This window comes from Archocentrus centrarchus, chromosome 5 (assembly GCF_007364275.1).
Source record: "Archocentrus centrarchus isolate MPI-CPG fArcCen1 chromosome 5, fArcCen1, whole genome shotgun sequence".
Lineage (NCBI taxonomy): Eukaryota > Metazoa > Chordata > Actinopteri > Cichliformes > Cichlidae > Archocentrus > Archocentrus centrarchus.
This window is the reverse complement of record NC_044350.1, coordinates 25,445,888-25,467,562: the sequence shown is the minus strand read 5'-3', so window position 1 is coordinate 25,467,562 and position 21,675 is coordinate 25,445,888. Positions and strand designations below refer to the sequence as shown.

Genomic DNA, 21,675 nt, shown 5'->3' with positions numbered 1-21,675 from the left:
ATTCATTGCGTGGCTGACGTGCTAGACTGAAAAATTCAGGTTTACCCAATAAAGTGACAGCTTCAGTTTGTGCAATGCTGATCTAATATACTGATTCTAGGAATAAACCAAACACTAATACAACTGTTTGCTCTTGTTTAAGCAAAAAGAATTTGGTTTATGTAGAAACAAGCAATGTTTTGCAACTGGATATTTCCCTCATCTTCAAAAAAGTTAAAGCTTGGAAGAAAAGAAAAAAAAAATTAGAAGAAATGAACACCCACCCCATTGCACCCAAAACTGCCACCTTCTGAAAGTGTTTGCAGATTACTGACAGAAAGTAAAGGAACCAGGCGACAACTCTCAAGGGAGACAGAGATAAGTGTAGAGTACATATAGAAAATATAAAACCTGGAAAAAAAAAAATTTGTGTTAGGGTTCAGTATTTTTCACTACACAGCATTAAAGTGGTGTGTCTGATTATCTTTCTCCATTTTTCTTTTCCCAATCCTATCATATGAAGCAGAGGAGAAAAACAAAACGAATAAATGAACAAACAAATAAATGCGGGAATAAAATGGAAACTAAGCAACAGACGAAAGGCTTCCTCCATGATCCGACGCCCGTCCGCCCCCCCCCTCACCTCACAACCAGCCCCCCGGAGCGGTGAGCTAGCCCGGACGAGGTGGGACAGACCCATCCAGCTGTACAGCGCAGTGAAACATAACTTACATATTAGCTCATTTTTACACGTACAGTCGTGATCAAGGCACAGGGATCTTCTACAAGTTATTTTTTTTCTTCAATAAAGTTGTACAAAATAATACATTTTACAGTCTGTACAAGAATAATAGTCCAGCAGTAAAATAAAGACAGACGTACTTAAAGCTGGGAGGGGACGAGGTGGGAATGGGAGAGGTGAGAGAACAAGACGAAAGGTAAAGGGTGGGGAAGGTGGGTCATTGTGTGGACAGGGGAGGGGGAGTGATGAGGGGTGTGTGTGCGCATGTTAGTGTGTTTGCGTGTCCTCCCAGATAATCATGTCACATCCAGCCTCGAAAAGTCATTTCTTTAGCTTCATGCTTTCCTTTTGTGTTGTCATGGTTTCATTGTTAAACAAAATGTCTCCTTTATTTTTCCACCTATTGAATAGTTGTCAAATAGCAGCAAGAGCAAAGGGGCGAGGATGTATATATTTTGTGTGTGTGTGTGTGTGTGTGTATGTGTGTTTAAGTCAGGAGGTTTAAATGGTGCACAAAGGCAGATCTCACACACACACACAATGTATACCAACACAAAACATGAGTTAAAAACTAACAAAAACTTAAAAGTTGAATTGTGTTATTACAGGAATATATAATATTTATATTTATATATCTATATATATATATACATATTTATATACACACATATATAAATATCTATATATATAGCTTGGATTTTTTTTGCACTGCATGAAGTTCACTGGTATGCATGAATTTATGCATTATATGATATTTATCTTGTTTTTTTTTTCATTAATTTTTTTTTGTTGTTTTCTTCATCCCTCCTCGATTGGTTTCTTGAAGAGCCGTGTGGTCTTATGTTCGAGTCATGCTCACATCCAAAGGCAGCCATTAGTCAATTAGTCCATCTGTCCATCCCCGGGCACAAAACAGCCCTCCTCTGTATCTTTTTGCCACCCTCAGTGTCCGTTGCTCTCTTCTCTTCCTTCCTTCCTCTTCAGCACAAGGTGAATAAACTGGTCTCTCTCAGAATGCATTATTTATTTGAGCCTCTGCCAACTTTGGAAAGCAGTAGGACTTGACTTTTAAAAGGATATTTGAGTGTATGTGTGTTTCACTGCTAATGTCTTATTTTGTCGTGTGTGTGTGTGTGTGTACCTGTGAGTGTGCGTTCTCATTTATCCTAGAGAGAGCTGAAAGGAAAGTTCGCCTACACTCAGGGATTCCAGTCCTGACCCTCTTTCCTGGGTCAAAGAGTAGCTGAGTACAGCAGTCAGTCCAGGCTGATAGTTGCTGATGTTGGTGTATCCGTAACGGTGTTTCCTTTGTTTTGAAAAGAGTCTTTCCGCTGTTCAGTTTTTCTGCAGTTGCATTTACCGGGAGAAGCTGTAGCGGAGTGGAGGGGAGGGCAGGCATCAGTCCCTTGCTCGGATGTTAGGTGAAGTCGGTGGAAGTGGATGAGTGATTGGTTAACTGGTCATTGGGGGGTAGACAGGTAGGTTGGTAGGTAGTTAAGTAGGATCGGACATCGCTGCCAATCACAAGAGCTCGTACTGCCGTAGGTGCATTCTCTGTATGATGTCGCGACAGTCATTGAAGACGCGGCGGATGTTTTCTGTGTCGACCGCACAGGTGAAGTGGGGGTAACAGTAATGCCGGCCGTCCCCGCTGGCTGTGCTGATCCTCTGAGAAAAGAAAACGAAATCACAGACATAAAGACTAGTTAGTGATGATGACAGTCCTCTCTTAGTAACGCTGATCTAAACTTGTCTACCACTTTTTATTATATAGAAGGGAATAGTCTATATAATAACTATTCAACTGTCATAATTCTTAATATCTAAAGTTTGCATTCACTAATTATGGACATGAATGTCAAGGCAAAAATCAGGTTTTCAAAACTTTTTTATTAGATGAACTTTTTAAATATTTCTTCTATTATATCTCATAGTTCTTTTATATTTATTATTCTAACAACTACACTGAAAAAAATGGAAAAAAAACCTTCTCCAATGCCAGACATTAATGCTTGCCTGCAGGTACATGGACACAGACAGTTGATGTACTGTAGTGTCTGGACCGAGTTAAATTGAGGACATGGAGCCTCGTTCTGATGACAAAATTTACATCACTGGGACCCAAGAGGTCCCTCAAATGCTCACAAAAACAGAAACTATGACACTGATGGTGTCAAAGAGAGGAGAGATGCTGACTGGAGTGAAAGCCAATTTGGAAACTGCATCCCATGTAAATCGACCTCAAAAGGAACTCATACCTCATATAGTCTTATATATCATAAAGAAAAGAGCAGGGAAACTGAATTTGAACAGGTAAAACAGGCTTTACATGTCTGCCCACCAGAAACTCATCCCGTATGAAGTACTTTGCCCTGGTAACACGGGGATCTTCTCCTGGCTCGGGTATTGCTGTTTGGAAGAAGAAATCTGGTCACATTCACCTGGGCATTAAACAGTCAGACAGTACAGCAATGTTTCTACAAAATAAACCACATCAGAGTTAAACTGGTAAAGACAACCAAAAGTTTACTACCGTGCTTAAGAGAAAATAAACCTTAACATGTAAGCCCAGTGCACTGACATGTTACTGCATTTCGTCAGGGAGAAATGATTGGAAAAGGAAAAAAATGAGAAGAAAAAGAATCCCTAATGATTGACAGCAAGTTGAATTCTCAAGAGAGCCAGCCTTACCATCATCAGGTGTAGTGTAGCGTGCAAACTCTGGGAAATACTCCTCAATTTTAGATTTTCCTGCCAAAACCTTCTCAGCGAGCAGGTCCTGTTTGTTCAGGAAGAGGATTACAGAAATGGTCCGTAGCCACCTGTGGAGGGAAATGGGCAAGTTCAGTGCTGGGTTAGTTTCAGACCCAAAACACGTCGCAGGCCTGTTGTTGGACAGTCGCTGTTTTTCCAAGTTGAAATGATATTTTAACAGGCCTTGGCTGAAGAACACAGGAATAATTTACTCTCTGGAGTTCTGGGTTGAAAAGGTCTTTGAGCTTCTGCTATAAACAGTTCACGCTCCCACATGGGATGAAGAGTCAAAGGAGGACAAAGTATCCAGCCAGAGCTTCATCCCTCTACATATACACCCTGAAGCAGAAACTTTATATTTTTGGATTTCCAGGGATTTGCTCCCCCAAACATATACAGCACTTTAAAGTGTCACCATATTTTGTATTTAGGGATAAAAAGACAAAAATGTCACAGACTAATATTTTGTTTGCCTACCTTTAGCTTTGATGATATATGCAGAGTCACAACATGCAGTTTTGTCAGGAATTGCATTAATTTAGCACTTTTGTATTGATGGTGGAAGAGTTGGACCGCTGCGGAAAAAGTCTTCTCCTGCGCATCTCAACTATTCTTAGTTGGGTTAAGGTTAGGACTCTGTGGTGGTCATTGATGTCTCATGCTCCCTGAACCAATCTTTAACAATTTGAGTGCAATCAATCCTGGCATTGTTATCATGGAACATGGTTTGTGCCATCAGGGAAGGAAAAAAAAAAAAATCAAGTGATGGAAAAACTTGGTCATTCAGTACATTCAGGTAGTCAGCTGACCAACAGGCACTTGGCATGATGGGTGCATCACTTCATCCGCCTCTCTTCTTACTCTCATGCACCCATCACTCTAGAACAGGGTAAATGTGGACTCATCAGACCACATGATTTTTTTCCATTGTCCCATACTCTAATCTTTATGCTCCCTAGCAAACTAAAACCTTTTCCCCTCCCAGTTAGCCTCACTGATAAGTGCTTTTGTTAAGGCTACACAGGCATTTAGTCTCAATCCCTTAAAATCACGGTGCATTGTGTGTGTGGAAATGCTCTTGCTTTCACTATTAAACATAGCCATGAGTTCCACTGTTGATTTTATTTACAATTTGATTTCACCAAAAAAAATGTAACTAACCTCTGATCACAATCATTCAAGATAATGGTTCACCACTATCCTTCCAGGTTTTAGTAATACGTTGGACAGTTCTTAATCCAGTTTTAGCAGTTTCAACAGTATTCTTGGTTGTTTTCTTTGCTTGATGAAGGCCAACTACTACCTCCAATGCTTACTGCACCTATGAGGAAGTTCCTTGAGTCCAAAAGTACCATCACAAAAATCCTGTTTTCTTCTTTTCCCTACATAAACCATACTCCTTAAACTTTGTTTCACACAATTTCCCCAAAGGCCCAACCAGCTGAGTTAAAACAACTCCCTTAAATTTTAATTGAACCAAATACAAAATTAAATCGGGTTGAAAATAGAACATTATTAAAAAGATGGTATAAAAAGCCACAACATGGCCCAAAACACCAGGAGAAGAAACAATCCAGAAGAAGTTGTGGTACCCTAAACAGTATTTTATAGGAGAGTGATATTAATCATAATAAGGCAGTGCATCAGCCCACGCTGAAAGCTTAGTGTGCCGGTTTGCACAATATGTTAGAGGTGACACTCAACTGGAGGTTGTACACGATGGGTTTTACACAATCCTTGTTATTTTGGACAGGAAAAAAAAAACACATTTAAGATTTTTATTTATTTTTTAATCTTATCTGGCTCCAGGACAGTGATGCATTCCCACTCGTTAGGTTTTTGAATGTATAGAAATTTTTAAGGAACATTTGTTTGCTTTTATAGCCCTCTTTTTGTCTCCTCAACTTCAAATAAACACACACACACACACACACACACACACACACACACACACACACACACACACACACACACACACACACACACACACACAAAACCTGAAACATATCCTGAAAAGAAAAATCGAGGATCTCTGACCTGTTGTTCCAAATGTTCTTGAAAAGATTGAGGGCTTCCTGTAGTCTGTTAGTCTGATTGTCTTCTCTGATCACCATGTTGTAGCTGCTACTTGCCACCACAAAAATGATAGCTGTCACATCTACGGCACACACGGTGTAGAGCAGGATTAGGAAACCAAATATGAACTACAAAAAGATAGATAGATATATAGCTAGCTAGCTAGCTAGCTAGCTAGATCGAGCTTGGAATTTAAATGAATGGACATGCTTCAAACCAGTTAAATTTTTCAAGTTCATCACAATAACAATGTGATCCAAGTGTCAAACATCCTACCATTAAAACACTGGATCCATTTTCGGCGTTCATCCCTCTGACCTCCAACGTCGAACATACTGTGAGACAAAGGAAGTTAAAAAATTTTATACTTATGCTTTTTAAAAAAAAAAAAAAAAAAAAGTAAAGACATGAAAATAAAAGGAGGATGGGATGAATCAAGCTCTACTGAGTCAGATAAAAAGGCTAAACATTTTGGGGGGGGGGGGGGGGCACATAAATCCTTTTGTTCTTTTTCCATATTCTGGAAAGTCAAAGGATTTTTGTTTTGACTTTCACTTTATCAAACAATAAATAAATGCTAAATAAATTTTGTGGGTACTCACTGGAAATTGACTTTGTCTATTTGAAATTTTGTCTCAAAGATCCCAGATGTCAGTACTCTGCATCTCAGCAGGTCCTAAGAAGAAAAAAATAAATAAATAAAAGGAGGATTAGGAAGAACAACTGGAAAATGGAGCATAAAATGGCAGAGAATGAGCAAGAACTTGTCTTCTGGGAACTAAATAAAAAATAAATAAAGATTACAGACTTGTGTGTTCTGAAAGTCAATCTAGACACAGGCATTGCAAATAAATGTAAATGCTGTGGTATGTGGCACAGTTCATGTTACCCACTTTTTCCTATTCAAATAGGCCATGAATAAAATAACTCAAAAAGAAGCTGCGCATATACAGACAAGGTATAACAGCATTTCCAAGTCACTTTTTTATTTAGGCACAGCCAATAATAACAGCTTTTAATAAATATTGCTTGCTGATTAGTTGATATATTTATTATTTATTGTCAAACAATAAAATTCACAGTTTTATCTGACTAACAAAATAAAATCAAAAGAGCAAAGCCACATGCATTTTATTTTTAATCTTTCCAAATTCCCATTTCCTGCTGCACTAATTTTACTGGATTTAATGCCAGTTATGGAAGTGTGTATATAAACACCTAGCATGTTATTGCATTGTTATTTGAGTTCCCTGAAAATAAAAATGCAAATGTCTGGCAGGTTTTGTATTGTTGGTTCTAAAACTAAAAACTAAAGCTACTATTTGCAACATTAAGAGGCCTGAGGAGACTTTTGTGCATATTTAACTGTGACTGGGATGTCTACATGACATGAGCTAACTCCCTTTCAAAATTGCATTTTAATACCTATTTTGAACTATTGAACTCCATTTGCGCATCACATACTAATACTGAAACTACATCAAACTAAAAAATAACCATTTAAAAAAAATAAGCAAAAGCTGTCTCTAAAAAAATAAAATAAAATAAACCAATAATTAAAAAAAAAAAAAAATCAGTCAAAATAAACAAGAAGAGTTCAGAAAAAATGAAAAGCAACAAAGGATATTGGGAACTTATAAAACTAAAGCAAAAACTGTAAGCAAGAAACTGGAAAGTTAAAACTACATAAAAACAATAAAAGCTATTATAACTATGGTGTTTGAGTGTTGACCATCTCACCTGATCGGTGGGTGTGTAATCATTCTGCCTGACCACATCAATCCGGTCTAAGAAGCTGCAAAGGCAACAGAAAAAAATGATTAAATCTCAGCTGGTATCCTACAAGAACATCATAATATTACAATAAAAGTTTGGCCCCAAAAACACAAAGTAATGCTCCCCTGCACAGTAGTGAGCGCTTCAGAAAGATGGAGGACGGCAGTCTATGAACAGCCACAAGGGGGCGTACATTTTAATTCATAGTGAGATCAGAGGTAGCCAGTCTGAGTCACCAGCAGCCCTTGGCTCTGTCAGACTAAAGAAGCCTCGTCAATGGAGCCGCTGTAGTAGTACTTGCACACAGGAGAAGAGTGTGTGTGTGAGTGTGCACACACGCGCATGTGGCAGTGTATATGTGCGTGGGTGGGTATGCAGGCCTTCACATTTTGAAGAGCGCCTACCCAAATGTATGTTAATAGTCTGTCTGAACTGGTGCCTGCTTTCAAGGTGCGTGAGGCGCCCTGATGTTTTCCTGATGACTATCAGGGTTGGCTGCTGCTACACAACGTCAGGACCAAGGACACTTCTATATGAGTACCAGTCATGTACATGTACACCAGGATAAAGACATTTGTCTACATTTAACAGGAGGGGGGGTGGAGAAACTTCCTTATCATCTGTCTTCGAGCCACTACACGTGTATGTAAATAAAATAAAATGAAGGGGCAAATTAAAGATCCAAGCTGTCCTGACAGCACTTTCAGATGTAAAGAGGAAACATTATTAAAGGAGAGTTGCTCAGCTGTGGCATGGAAAGAGAAGTGGGCTGAACTGAGGCCAGTTCTGCTACACTGAAAGGAATTTGGTGATTATCTTTAAGCAGCAGTGGCAACTATACTAAGTGTCACACTCGCCTGCACTGATCGAGCAAAAGTGCTGCAGACTTTCCTACAACAATTCATCTTAAAAAGGTGAAGAAACGGCACATCTACAGAGCCAGAAAACTTACGATGACTTCTATCAATCACAGTATTAATATCATAGAAATGTTTCAATCACCGATTGGCTCCCAAACTTAAAAATTTACATAGAAAACTTTTGCCCTGTGTCGTGTGTTACCACATTATTTTAAACAGTAAGATTTCAAGTAAATATTGAATTGAACCAAAATTCAGCACACATAATTACAGGGGTCCCCAGCATTTGTTATAGGAAGGTCTACAGAAATAGCTTGAAATCCAATGTGAGGTTTTTTTGGAGAGAGACAGAAAGACAATAGTCAGGTTTGTGGTTGGTGGCAGGACAGACTGAATGCAAAACAGTCTGGACTGCATTTATTTACTTGCCTAAACTATTTTTTTTTTTAAACAACTTGCAAATTACCCCCATAGCCATCTGTAAATTGTTAAAATAAAACAAGAAATAGCTTAAATGTACTTGTTTGAATTGGTGCATTATTCTGATGCATTTCCACTTTACCTGAATGATCTTTAAATATTACCATTTTCCCCTGACGAGCATGCTTTAACTAGGCATTAACCACTTTAAAAGAGTGGTTAATGCCTAGTTGAAGCATGCTCGTCAGGGGAAAATGGTAATAGGCATTAACCACTTTAAAAGAGTTCTAGTACAGTAGTATTAGGGTGTAACATTCTCACCCCCCAAAAAAAAGAGTTCATGCCAATTAATGAACTCTTGTGTCTATGCAGTGCCTGCAACTTCCTCTAACCAATTAAAAAAAAAAAAATTCTCCAAAGCTTCACCAACCAAAAATGCTTAAAGCAATCCCTGATTGCTTGTTACAGAGTGGCTGCTAACATACTATGTTCCCACTCTGTTCCTCGGCCTGCCCGGCTGTCTGCTATGACTAATTGTCTGCACTCTATTCTTACAACTAGCAAGGCAAGATGTTGGCTTGCAGCTGCCTCTCAGAGAACAGGTATGTAGCCCCCTCTGAGAGAACTAGGAATGTTGCAAGCAGGGGTGAAATGTGACAGAAGGGCTGCAGGTAACACACTGAGAGGAACAGGGGGGCTGGGTCTGCAGAAGCTACAGTGCTGGACAGATGGACAAAAAGCCCACTGAGCCAGGAAGAAGAGGGAGGAGAAATGGTTGGTAGAACAAAGAGTCGCCCGTGTGCATTTCTCTGCACAAATGCACACTGACACAGATTTTCATGTAAAACACACAAAGCCGCTATTAAAGCAGCCAACTGGTCCGGTACAACCAGCTCTCTGCAGGGGCCAAGTGGCTCAGGTGCTTCCACAGATCAGCACCTCTGAGGCAAACTTTAACCTCCCATATCATTAGACCTAGTGACCACCCCTTAAGGAAAAAAATTTTAAATTCTGGATGTGAGTGATTCTGAAGGCTACAGCTCTAACAGTGACAGAGTTAACATGTCTGCCACCGACATCTGCCAAACTCTTGTGTATCTACAGCTCTGGTCAACGGCATCAACACACCCAGGACAAACACACTGCTCAATTTTTAGCCCTTCACCCTATTTATAGGAGAAGTGACAATAATAACCATGCCTACTAAGCTGAACTAAATAATAGTGGCTGCCCCAGTAACAGAGAGGTCTACGGTGTTATGTATAACCTGTCAGGGTTATTCTGGGGTAGCAGACAGGCTGACTTAACCTCTAGAAATATACACAGAGCACTTGTCTGGTGACTGAAAATAGCCCAGTATTTACAAGAAAAGATAATATTCCATCTACTTTTTGCTTTGTATTATTTTTTGCAAGCGCAATAAATGTAGGTCACGATTATGGAAAAACCAAAAAAATGATTACTATTTACATATTTTAAAATGTTGTATTTGAAATCTTTATTTGGATTTGTTGTTTGACTGCTACACAAACAACTCTGAGGAATATTTAAATATGCTTGTTAAATTAAAAAAAAAAAAAAATCACTTAATGCTTAACTTCACTCAAAATGTTGGTTTAAAAATTTTTAAAAATTGTTGATTTTATTGTTACAATAATGAAAGCTATGAAAAGATCTTTTAACTGGAACCCCTTTGCATGTGTAACGTTGAACCTGATGCAGTTCAAAATGGTTTAAATTATTGTTTTTTTTGTTTTATTTTAATTCTCACAATAATCACAGATCTTCATATATGCTGTAAAACCTTAACAGCAGCAGTGCACCGTCCCAAAAGCTGATAACACTTCCATAAATTATTTATCTTGTAAAAGTGGCAGTATTAGGACAAAGGATTACTCAGATTATGAGCTTTCATACATCCTCATCTCTACTCAGGATTAGTCTGAGCCGCACAACTATGTTGACTCGTCGGGCCTGCACACACGGAGCTGGTCAGGAAAACATTCTGAATTATCAGCTCCATTTAATAAAATAAAAACATGCCAAACTCAAGACTTTGAGCTGGTTTTTATAAGTTTTTAGAGTTAAATTTTCAGATCATGATGCTTTAATTTAAAATGACCTTTGTATGAGAAACAGTTATGAAATGTCATGTGTTTAAAAATAAAAAAAAAAAGCCAAGTGTGATAACTAATAAAATTTATTATTCAAGTATTTTAACTCACATCAGGGTTTATAGTACAACATGATACAAACACGACATCTGAAAAACTTTGTCCCATTGCCTCTGAGCAACTCTGCTGATCGGCTGTGTGACACACACACACACAAAGTCAGCGAGCAGGATTGCGTCCCTAAAAAGTGCCTCTTTCCACATCTGCTCAAATCTATTTATGTCTAAGCAAGTTTTCAAAAGTTCAGCCACCATTTCTTTATCAATAAATAAAGACTGTCAAAAACTTTAATGAAGCAAAAGCACATTTTCGTGACAATACAAAGCCAGTTAAACTGATTAAAAAGCTCAAAATAAAATGGGTAAACTGTTTATGCTGTGTAAATAAAATTAGAATTTAGTTAATAGCTATATTATATATATATATATATATATGTGTGTGTGTGTGTGTGTGTGTGTGTGTAAGATTAATTTACCGTTTTAAAATGAATTTAATACATAAACAGATTTCAAAATTGTTCAGTGTCAATTGACAATGTTATGAGGCAATACTTATAATGTATTCAATTTCAGCAAAAAACTAAACAAAACAAATAAACATTTTAGTTTAGTATTTCTTTATAACTGACAGGGCTTAAAATGTATCTTTAACTGTTGCTGCAAAATTCAGCGTAAACACTGATGTGGCACTTCAGACGGCTTAAATCAGTCTCAGCAGCGCAAGAGAAAAACTGAATCTTTACGAGCCTCCGAAGCGCCGAGTCCAGTCAAAAAATGGTCTTGGTGCTTCTTCAAGGTGGTGGTGGGGCGGTGGGTGGGTGGATGGGGGTACGACTGAGCGAGATTTGAGGGGCTTACTGATTCTTTGTACGTTAACGCTTCACACCGTGAGCCGACCAAACCAAAGGCTTCGCCGGCCGATCCTTAATCAAACACACACCACATCCAGGGGAGAGAGGGAGAGGAGGAAAGAAAGAGAGAAAAGGCTATGTCTGACATTACAGAGCTGCTCCAAAAATAGCTCCCTGGCGCCCTGGCCTCCAGCTTGGTTGTCATGGTGACAGAACCACAGGGGCTATAAATAGACAATCGGCTCCAAATCTTGTGCTGCTGGAGAGAGGCCAGAAAGAGGGAGAGACAGACAGAGAGAGGGGAGGAAAAGAAAGGAAGAAAGACAGAAGAAGGAGGGAGAGAGACAGAGAGGAATGGAGTGAGCAACAAAGAGACAGAGAGAGAGAAATGCAGGGAATGGAGTGGGTTAGAGAAAGCAGAGGGAAAAGTACAAGAGAAGAAAAGAACTAGGAAAGAAGGAAGACAATTAAAGAACTAACACACGAGGAAAACAGGCAGAAAAATGAACAGATTATGAGCGTAGGAAAGGTAGGAGGAGATGAGAACAGAGTGAAACAAAGATAAAAAGAGAGCGAAAGAAGAACCAAAGAGTACGGCTGCAAAACAAAACAAAAAATCTAAAACAGAATAGGAAAATGAAACATTAATAAATGAATGGAAAGTTTAGAGAAAAAATAAAGAGAGAGAGACAAAAGTAAAGGAAGCGCAATTACAAATCTGTAACAAAACCTGAGACAATAAAGAAAATTAAGGGATGAACAAAGGATCAGAAAGAAAGAAAAAGGAAGAGCATAAAACAAAAAAGAAGTCAAGAAAATAGTCATGAAGAAACATTAAATGAGGCAAAAAAAAAAGAAAAAGAAACCCAAAGAACTAGACAATAAAGTGAAAGAAAAAACAGAAACAAAATTACAAGGCCTGTACAGTAAAGCCAGAAAGAAAAAAAAACTGAATGAAAGAAAGACAAAGAATAAAAAAGGAAAAACAGAGTAAACAGGACTGAGCACACAGGCCGTTTAAACAGTATTCAGAAAATCACAAGACAGTGAGATTACAGCAACAGCAGCAAAGTTTCCCACAGCCTGTCTGTCTGTCTGTCTCCGAACACATCTACACATTTAGCATCTGCAGCTTGCACGTACCTGGATATTTCACCTAAACATATTCAGGATAACACACAGTGACACCATCACCCCCATCAAAACACAAAAAAATCAGTTTGTCTTTGCCCCCATCCCTCATTCCCCCTCCCTCCTTCCTCAGGATGAGTCAGAGACCAGATCCCAGCCATTTTCTGTCCCTGCAGAAACACCACTTCACATCACGAAGAGACAGAGAGGAGAGGAAGGACAGGGGAGGGGAGGGGTGAAGAGAGGGGAGAGGAGGAGGATGCCGGAGAAGTAATCTAGGGGTCTCTGGCACATTATCGCTGGGGCAAGATTTCAAAGAATCGACAGTTAATAGACATGCTGGTAACTCAGCTGTTGTCACAGCCAGGCAACGCAAACTCACACAAACATCTCTTAATGACACACTCATGTTTGAGAAGAAACCAATGAATTACTGACATTTCTGCTTGATAATTAATTGAAATGTTGAAATATATTAATTGAAATATATATATATATATATATATATATATATAAATATAAAAAGAAAAGATTAAACACCTAACATCCAGTACATCTTGGGTTGCAAATCTATGGCATCACCTACTCTGTGCCAGCTTATTCATTATTATTATTTATTTTACAATGTAGATGACACAATTAATTTTTTAGAAAAATACTTTTTTCCCCCCCTAAATTCCCCTCTATCTACATAATAACTATTAAAATAATATATTTATACATTACATTATTACCTTATCCCTTTTTAAGATGACATGAACAAGGCAACATCAGCATTTCATTTGGGCTTGTGTTTCAGATTCTAATCACTCTCCATTTAGCTCAGGTTTTTGGGGTTTTTTTGGCTATATTTTGTATTTTATATTGCATAAAGCACAACTGTACTTCATAAAACTTAGTTTTGGAAGAGTCCTTCAAAATAAAAGTCTGTAAAAACTCCTGACACGTCATATATTAACACTTGGTGAGGAACCCCTTCTAATCTTATTTTGTTGTTTTTGCTCTGTTATAAAATGATGCATCATTTTATAACAGAACAACAACAAAAAAAACAAAAAAATAAATGTCCACATTAGGAGGCAGGCAGGGTGTTGAATTTTCTTTTGCTTCCTTTTTTTTGGCTTCGATTAAGCACTAAAACTACATGCTGAGGTTTAGACAACAAATCTACTTGGTCATCTTGTTTCTAGCAAAAAATGTACTCTTTCAGAAAAATGTTACAAGGCAAACATCTCCCATGTGCAACAAGCTCCTCCAACATTTTTACATTACGAGTTGTGTGACACAGTTGTGAGATTTATATAAATGGGAAAACCCTGCATTTTGAAAAACATTAAAGAGGTACCCAGGGCCTTAGAAAGTGATGCCTACCGGTCCTGAGCAGACGTTACTGTGTTACAAAGGCCACATCTGCCATAAAAATGGAGACACACTACACCAGTACATGGATAAGATATTGGTCTGGTCCTGATTCAGAAGGCTGGATCGGACCTTGTTGGCAATGTGTCAACATGACTGAGAAGCTCCGATGCAAAAGTGCAGAGATTGATTTAAAAAAAAAAAAAAAAAAAAAACTGCACTTACAGTGTTTCTCAAACTTTTTTCTGGAGTGCCTGCAGAAATGTTTATGCTCCATACCCAATACTTTTTTTTAAAATCAATCAAACAAAAAAGAATGCCAGTTGAATTTTGGCTCAGCACACTCTTGTTTTCTTTCCCTATAAAAATTATATTCTTACAAATGAGTTTCACATCATATTTTTCATAGTTTAAGAACCAAAGCAGTAAGGCAACATCAACTCAATTAATATTATTTCACTTGTCTGTTTCTTATCAGCTCCACTCCCCACAGAAGGTGTGTGAGGAGGTGAGACAGTAAGACTGAGGGAAGGTAAACAGTGTAAATGACAGCAGGGTTTGATATAGACAAAAAGAGACCCCCACAAATAAATTAAATTAATAGTTTTTTTTTTTTTTTAATTCTTGTACTAATAAATACCAGTTCTGTTCATTTATATTCTTGGATGTATAATTGGTTACATTTTTTTCAAAGTTAGGAAAGCAATTGTTTAAGTCAAGCCCGATGTTGCTTTGCAGCTAAAAGAATGATTTCCAGTCTCTTCCTCACAGTGAGGACTACAGCTTACAGGAAAAAGCAACAACAATCATCATAAACAAATACAAAATGATTCATTACATTTTCAAAAAAATCCACTAAAGTTAAGATTTGTGTAAAGCTCGCAAAGGACACGTTCTAACAGTATGAACAGACTCCTTCTGTACAGCTTTGTTCACTGTTTCCAAATATGTAATCGTCTGCAACTGGTCAGAAACATCTCGTGATTGGCTTGGTTTTCCATAATTTCCTTTAGGCCACATGTTTGCATTTATTTTCTTTCTTTAGGCCACATGTACAAGCAACTTTCTGCTTCTCATTTAAAGGAACATCTCAGAATTTGTTTTTTAGGGATGGAGTGATGCCACTGCATAGCAGACAAAAAGCAAGCTGCCACTTGGCTCAGAAGCATATCTGGCTCTGTCCGAAGATAAAATCTGCTTAACACCCACATTTCAAATTCTTACAAAACCTAAAAAAGGTGTAACCTTTAGATGTTTTACTGTGATGACAAGAAGCTACAACTAAGAACGTGACTTTAATAATCCATAAAAAAAAAAAAAGAAATAAAAGAAAATAAAAGATGTGTATTTCAGAGATGTATTAGAAATCAGTCTTTGTAAAAAAAAAATATATCCACAGGATTTAACTTGATTTACAATCAAGGTATGTTTAAGGATTAAATTAATAAGGCAAATTATTGCAGAAAAAAATTTGATTTACAGAGATTTAAGTCATAAATTCTAATGAAAAAATTTGAAATTGATTACTGAAAAAGTATTGGAATATTTTTTTTGAGCAATGGGGCAATATTTTGTCATGCTTCACTTTTTTTCTACGCCTAGATCTTCACAAGTTTATTCTGCTGTCAAGAATATACAAAATATATCTGCATGTCATCATAAAATAATTTTTTAAATAAATAAAACAAAACCACATAACCAAGATAAAACATTTAATTCTAACTCTAGATTATCTGAGATAACAAATAAATAATACTGAAATAAATATTAAATCTTTAGCACAGGCATATATATATATATATATATATATATATATATATATATATATATATATATATATAGTCCCCCCCCTTCTTGAATATCCTGTAACCACAGTGCCTCCTCAACACCATCATGCTACCTGTCCAGATAGCTAGCTTTACCCAGCATGCTTTTAGGCCATATAATTTTATAAATGTACAATTACTAGCGTGACAAATTGTTTCACAATCTGTTGAGTGCCATGGTAATTGGCCTGTTAAAGACAGTCAGTTGTGGGTTTTTAATTGTGTTATAAAGTTACAACTGTGTGTAGAAAACGTAGTGAAGAGAAGTCCGTCTCACTGCAGTCTACACACCGTTTACGCCACACACGGTACCATGTGTTTGTTAAAATATAAGAAAGAAAGTAAATGTTTTAACCCTGCATTGGTATGACATATTATTTGGGAAATTAAGACCATCAGAAAAAAAACAAGTATCCCCTCCCCCAGCCAAAAAAGTCTTAAATCCAGATCTTAGACTCCCAACAGTTTTTAACTCCATGAAAGGCTGAATAGCTGTCATATACATGTCAAATCCATCTTTAGAAGAGGGTCATACAAGTCTTTTTTTTAAACAATAATATAATAAATATTTATAGTTTAGTACCCACCATACTGAAAATTTATGATAATAGCTTATGATAAAATAAATTCTTATTACTAAATCTAACTGCAAATTAGGCTATATTTAAATAGGTCATCCTCTACATGAATAATGCTGGGTTCCATTTGAAGTGGAAAGTCAGAAATCCCAAAATACCGGGTGGAATTTTCAACTTGAACGCCCCCTCAAGTTGGACTTCCCACTCGGAAATTCAGAGAAGACACACCAACCCCAACTTCGCAATCCAAGATAGTAGGAACAGTAAAATTGTAGGAAGTGCTGTCTGTACTACCACTGCTATGTATTTGTGACTTGCTGAATAAGCCGTACGCAGAGAAACAACCAGGCTCTATATGTTTTTAAGAGCAAAACAAAACAAACAAAAAAAACCAAACAGGTACTAAATTGTCCTCCAAGTAATGCTAGTGATGGCTGGATGACTCTACCTTGGCAAAACAAAATGAGTTTTTGGACTGCTAGTATTGGAACGTGGTCAACTTGTGACATCAATCCTAAAGTGAAAAATCCCTGGTTCAAGACCAGGATGAGACACACACACAAAACAAACAAAAAAAAAAAAGGTAAAAGTCTGACAAATTGAGTATACAGAGTCATCTGCCTTGGTGACCCCCGTTTTAATGAGGGAACGGCCATAAGAAGTTTGGTTTTGGCACATTACGCCTTTGAAAGAGTTAGGTCAGTGAAGTGACGACTGAAGCAAAACATACCCCCCCACAACCCTGAAAAGGATAAGCAGAAGAAAATGAATGGATAATTATTTATTTTTTTACTTGTGAATTTGTTACTTTAATCTTAAACTCCTGTTTTTTGGGGGTTTTTTTGCCTTGGAATTTAATAACCTGACAAACTCACAGAGCAACCTTGATATCCAACAGTTAGAGCAACCTCACTGACACCAACTGAGACAACACATCCTCAGTGCATCAGGAAAGACAACAACAATAAAACCACATCGGAGCGGAGCATGATGAAGCAAAAAGAGAGCCAGAGAAGCTTTAGTGACTTCCCTCTAATTACAGAAAGAGAAAGCATCACTGCCATGTCAACCACTTCTTCCCTTTTTTCTTTCGATTTTTTGTTAATCATGACACAAGGCAGGTGATCTTTACAAAGAGAGGCAGGAGATGTATGTGGTGGGTCTCACTTTTCCTGTGCTGATCCAGGGTTGACATTTTCATTTAATGCTAACAACCTTCATCAATAATGCTGAAGTTGTCTGTCTCTTCTAACACAGTCGCTCATTCTTTCTCCTTCTGCAGCCTGCCTGGGTTAAAAATAGCTCTCCCCTCTCTCTTTCTCTGCTTCTCCGTTTACATAAGCACACAGAGGGGGGAGGGGAGCACTTCCGGTCTGGCCACCCAGCCCAGCATCTGATCCATCATAACACTGGGGCTGCTGGGTGTGGAGGAGAGGAGAGAAGAGGGTTCCTGCAATGGAGGAAAACCCTCATTCAGTTTCAATCTCTCTTTTCAATCTTTTCTGGTTTCCAATCGCTGTGTCTCTTCAGATGCGCGCAACTCGGCATGTCTTCAATCACACTTCTTACTTTTTCATGATCATCTTACTGACAGCCTGTACCGACAGCCCACCCGCCTCCCACAAAACATAAGAGTACCACACAGTGACTGTGACAAACAACTGTGACTACATTTGCAACAGGACAATGACACACATACACTTGTAAATTCAGTTGTGTAAAGTGACTGAGTGCACTCATCAAAATATTGATACACTCAAAAATAACTAATTCATGCTACTTAATGTGTCTTTGCATTTCAGTGGAAATATATATTATTCATTCATTTAATTGAATGTTAGTTATTATATTATTATTTTATGTAAGACATGCTATATATTGCTTAAGACTGACACAGTGGCATCCAGTCTTTTTGTCTTGTGGCCCCTGCAGAAAAACAGCAACTACTAGGAGACAAAGTGATTTATTTACTGTTTCAACAAATATTAATTCCTCCTCCAAACTTCTCAGTTGATTTCACTTTAGTAACTATTGATCAAAAGACATAAAACACTTGATATTTTACCAAAAGAAAAGACAAAGTCTTTGAACATAAATTTGTGCAGTACAGCTTGTTTTCAAATTTCACTCCTTCTTTTGATCCTGAGAAGTGTCCAAACCCAAAGGTTAGGAGCTAGAGAACTAACATACCGAAATCTATCTGAAACAGTTAAAAATGGCTCCACCTTAAGCAGCTACTACAGTAAAGTATGCCGTTTGAATTCATGCATCAGTGTTACATCTATTAATCTATCAGAGGCTATTTTTTAGCAATTTGAGCACTTTAATATTTGGCACGTTAGGTACACATACTTTAAACACACAAGAACAAATGAAACAATCAGCACACGTCCCATACTCTGACTCATGTGATTGTTGCATGCCTTATATTGAAGCCGGACTGGAAAAAGACCAAAGGAAAGGATGACATGCTTGGAACAGCAGAGGGAGAGTCGGGCAGCACAAGTTGGGGAAGCTGAAGCTAATATGCCTCAGAATTTGTGCCAAATTTCAATGCAGAAAACAAAAACAAAACAGCAAAAAAAAACCAAAAAACAAAAAAGGCTGTTCCACAAAGGTGAACTCATTCCCCATCAGTAAACACACACACAGAAACCAGCCACAAGGTTTGCAGTTTGTTTGTTTAGCAAAGAGTAACCAGAAAGCTACCTGATAGAAAAGCCCATTTGCCAGCACACAGAAGTGAAACCTTCAACTGACAGCAGGAACTTCACCAAGCACCATGAAAACCCGTGACAATAAATCAGTGTTTTTCAACCAGTGTGCCGCGGCACACTAGTGTGCCATGGGAGATCATCAGGTGTGCCGTGGGAATTTATCCAGTTTCACCTAATATGCCACGAGTGTCTGTGCTGTAGTAGTGACTGGGAGCATAATCATGTAATACTCTTTCATAACACTAGACTAGATAGCAGCAGGTAGCGAATTGCATTGTACACAGAGACAAGAGAATTAAGCCGCGTTTCCATATGGAACGACTCGCCGCGATTTGACGGCATCTCCATTAGAATCAGGTACACTTTGCCGGTCCTTTTTCCGTACTCACTCACCCGAGGTTCTAAGCAATCCGAGGCGATACAAAAATGTGACGCCGAGTACAGCATGCCACTGATTGGCCAGGGAGTGTGGTCACTAGCAGAGGCATGAGAGCGACTCCTTCACCAGAATCATTATTAAAACCCCACAGCAAGAAACTGGAGGCACGAAAAGCATCGGTTGAATGCACAGACCGACAGTTTACAGCAGTAGTTTTGCAACATGAAAGCAATCTGAAACGCTCACACAGCATACTTATTATAACCCTATACTGCCGGGCGATCACCGCTGCTAGCCGAACAGCTGGTTAGCACAGAGCCTGAGGCGGCTGATCAAAGGAACTTTGAATTACCGTAATAACGCGACCGATCGGAAAAATTCAAACAGTTTCTGAAAGCTGAGAAACTGCACTTCACAACCAACATGGGGTATTACTGTGGTGTTATTACGGTAATTGTTGCCGTAAGTCCGCGTACAGCGGCACTTTTGAAGTACACTGAGCCAATTATGACATGTTCGGTGATATAGGGTTATAGTTAACAATGATAACCTTCATCCATTAAAACATTGTACGGGGGACTTATACATGATGATGATATTAAACTGGCATTAGCTGTGAGCTTGCCTCTATTTCCATGTATTGTTGTGTTGTGTTATTCCTGGTAATAGAATGCTTTTGGACAGAATTAGAGTTTGCAAAACACTGACGCTTTCTACTATAAGACCACATTGTTGTGGCATTTGTTATGTTCAAGCTGTGTTCTTGAAGAGGACATGTTACGTGCACTTTTTATTTGAAAGAAGATATATATTTTTTGTGTTTATTTGATTCCCATTTAAGACACTTTGATAAGAATGACTATATTGTTAATATAGGCTACAGAGTATCATTTTTAACATTTTTGGCTGGTGGTGTGCCTCGTGATTTTTTTCAATGGAACTTGGCTCAAAAAAGGTTGAAAAACACTGCAATAAATAAAGTGATAATAAATTTAAGTCAGACTGTCAACATTTTATTTGGAATGACCAAAATAAAATTAAATAATGCGACCAACACCCCATCTATGAGGCTTCGTATAGCTAAATCTTAATAGCCATGCTAGCAGCTCTTTGAGGCTGTACGAGACACGTAGACGTGGCACTGAACAGGTGGGCCCGTTGCTGTGATATGTCAACTCGTCCACCATATAGGATGTGGCAGATCTGGGCTGTAAACTTATACAAGTAACTGTACTGAACTTCATGAAGTGCCTTTCTACAAAGTTGCGTCTCATTCACACATTCAAATATGCAATATATATTGGGAACCTGACAGTCACCAAAAATAACATAACTTTCTCTGATAATTATAAATGTTATATACTCCACGTATGTTTGGGGTACAGGCATCAAACCAGCGTATGTATTTCTAATGTTTTTATAAGTGTTTACAGCTACCGATGTTTGTAACGCTGTTATTGTGATGATAAATGTCTACAATAGCCAGATCCTGACATGTAGATATAACATCTGCAGGTTTCTTAATTAAAAAAAAAAATAATTATAAATCACTTATGGCATTCATGGCACCGGGACACCCTAGGTCGCAGGTCGATGATCAATTTTGTAATCGTATCACCAGATCTGGATCTTCAACTCCCACCTCTGGCAGAACTTCAGCAGGATTCTGAAAGAGGCTAAGGACATTGAGTCTGAATGGATCATGTTCCGCATCTCCACTGTTGAGGCTGCTGCTCAGAGCTAGGTAGTAGTTGGAGCCTGTCGTGGTGGTAATCCCCAAACCAGATGGTGGTCACTGGAGGTGAAGGGAGCCATCAAGCTGAAGGAAGAGTCCTATCGGGATTGGTTAGCCTGTGGGACTCCAGAGGAAGCTGACGGGTACTGGTAGGCCAAGCAGAATGCGGCTCGGGCGGTGGCCGAAGCAAAAACTCGGGTGTGGGAGGAGCGAGGTTATTAATGTTAATGAAAATGAACGAAATAAAGAAACTGAAAAATCATTTTCGTTAACTGAAATAAATAAAAACGATAATTAAAAGGAAAAATGATAACTAACT

The 21,675-nt window shown here is 38.2% G+C and overlaps 1 protein-coding gene across 3 annotated transcripts in view; it reads right to left on the bottom strand.

Annotated features, from left to right (window-relative positions):
* Positions 1–21,675, bottom strand: part of LOC115780266 (guanine nucleotide-binding protein G(s) subunit alpha-like) — a 41,495-nt gene continuing 19,820 nt past the window's right edge. For 2 of the 3 annotated variants that reach the window (XM_030729363.1, XM_030729362.1), the window contains 7 exons: positions 7,292–7,346; positions 6,154–6,227; positions 5,828–5,886; positions 5,513–5,633; positions 3,413–3,543; positions 3,051–3,130; positions 1–2,389 (listed from right to left, as the gene is read on the bottom strand). In XM_030729363.1, the coding sequence (XP_030585223.1) occupies positions 2,243–2,389; positions 3,051–3,130; positions 3,413–3,543; positions 5,513–5,633; positions 5,828–5,886; positions 6,154–6,227; positions 7,292–7,346 (667 nt within the window). In that variant the 3' untranslated portion in view covers positions 1–2,242. The remainder of the gene's footprint in view (positions 2,390–3,050; positions 3,131–3,412; positions 3,544–5,512; positions 5,634–5,827; positions 5,887–6,153; positions 6,228–7,291; positions 7,347–21,675) is intronic. The other variant, XM_030729364.1, reaches the window with a different exon arrangement.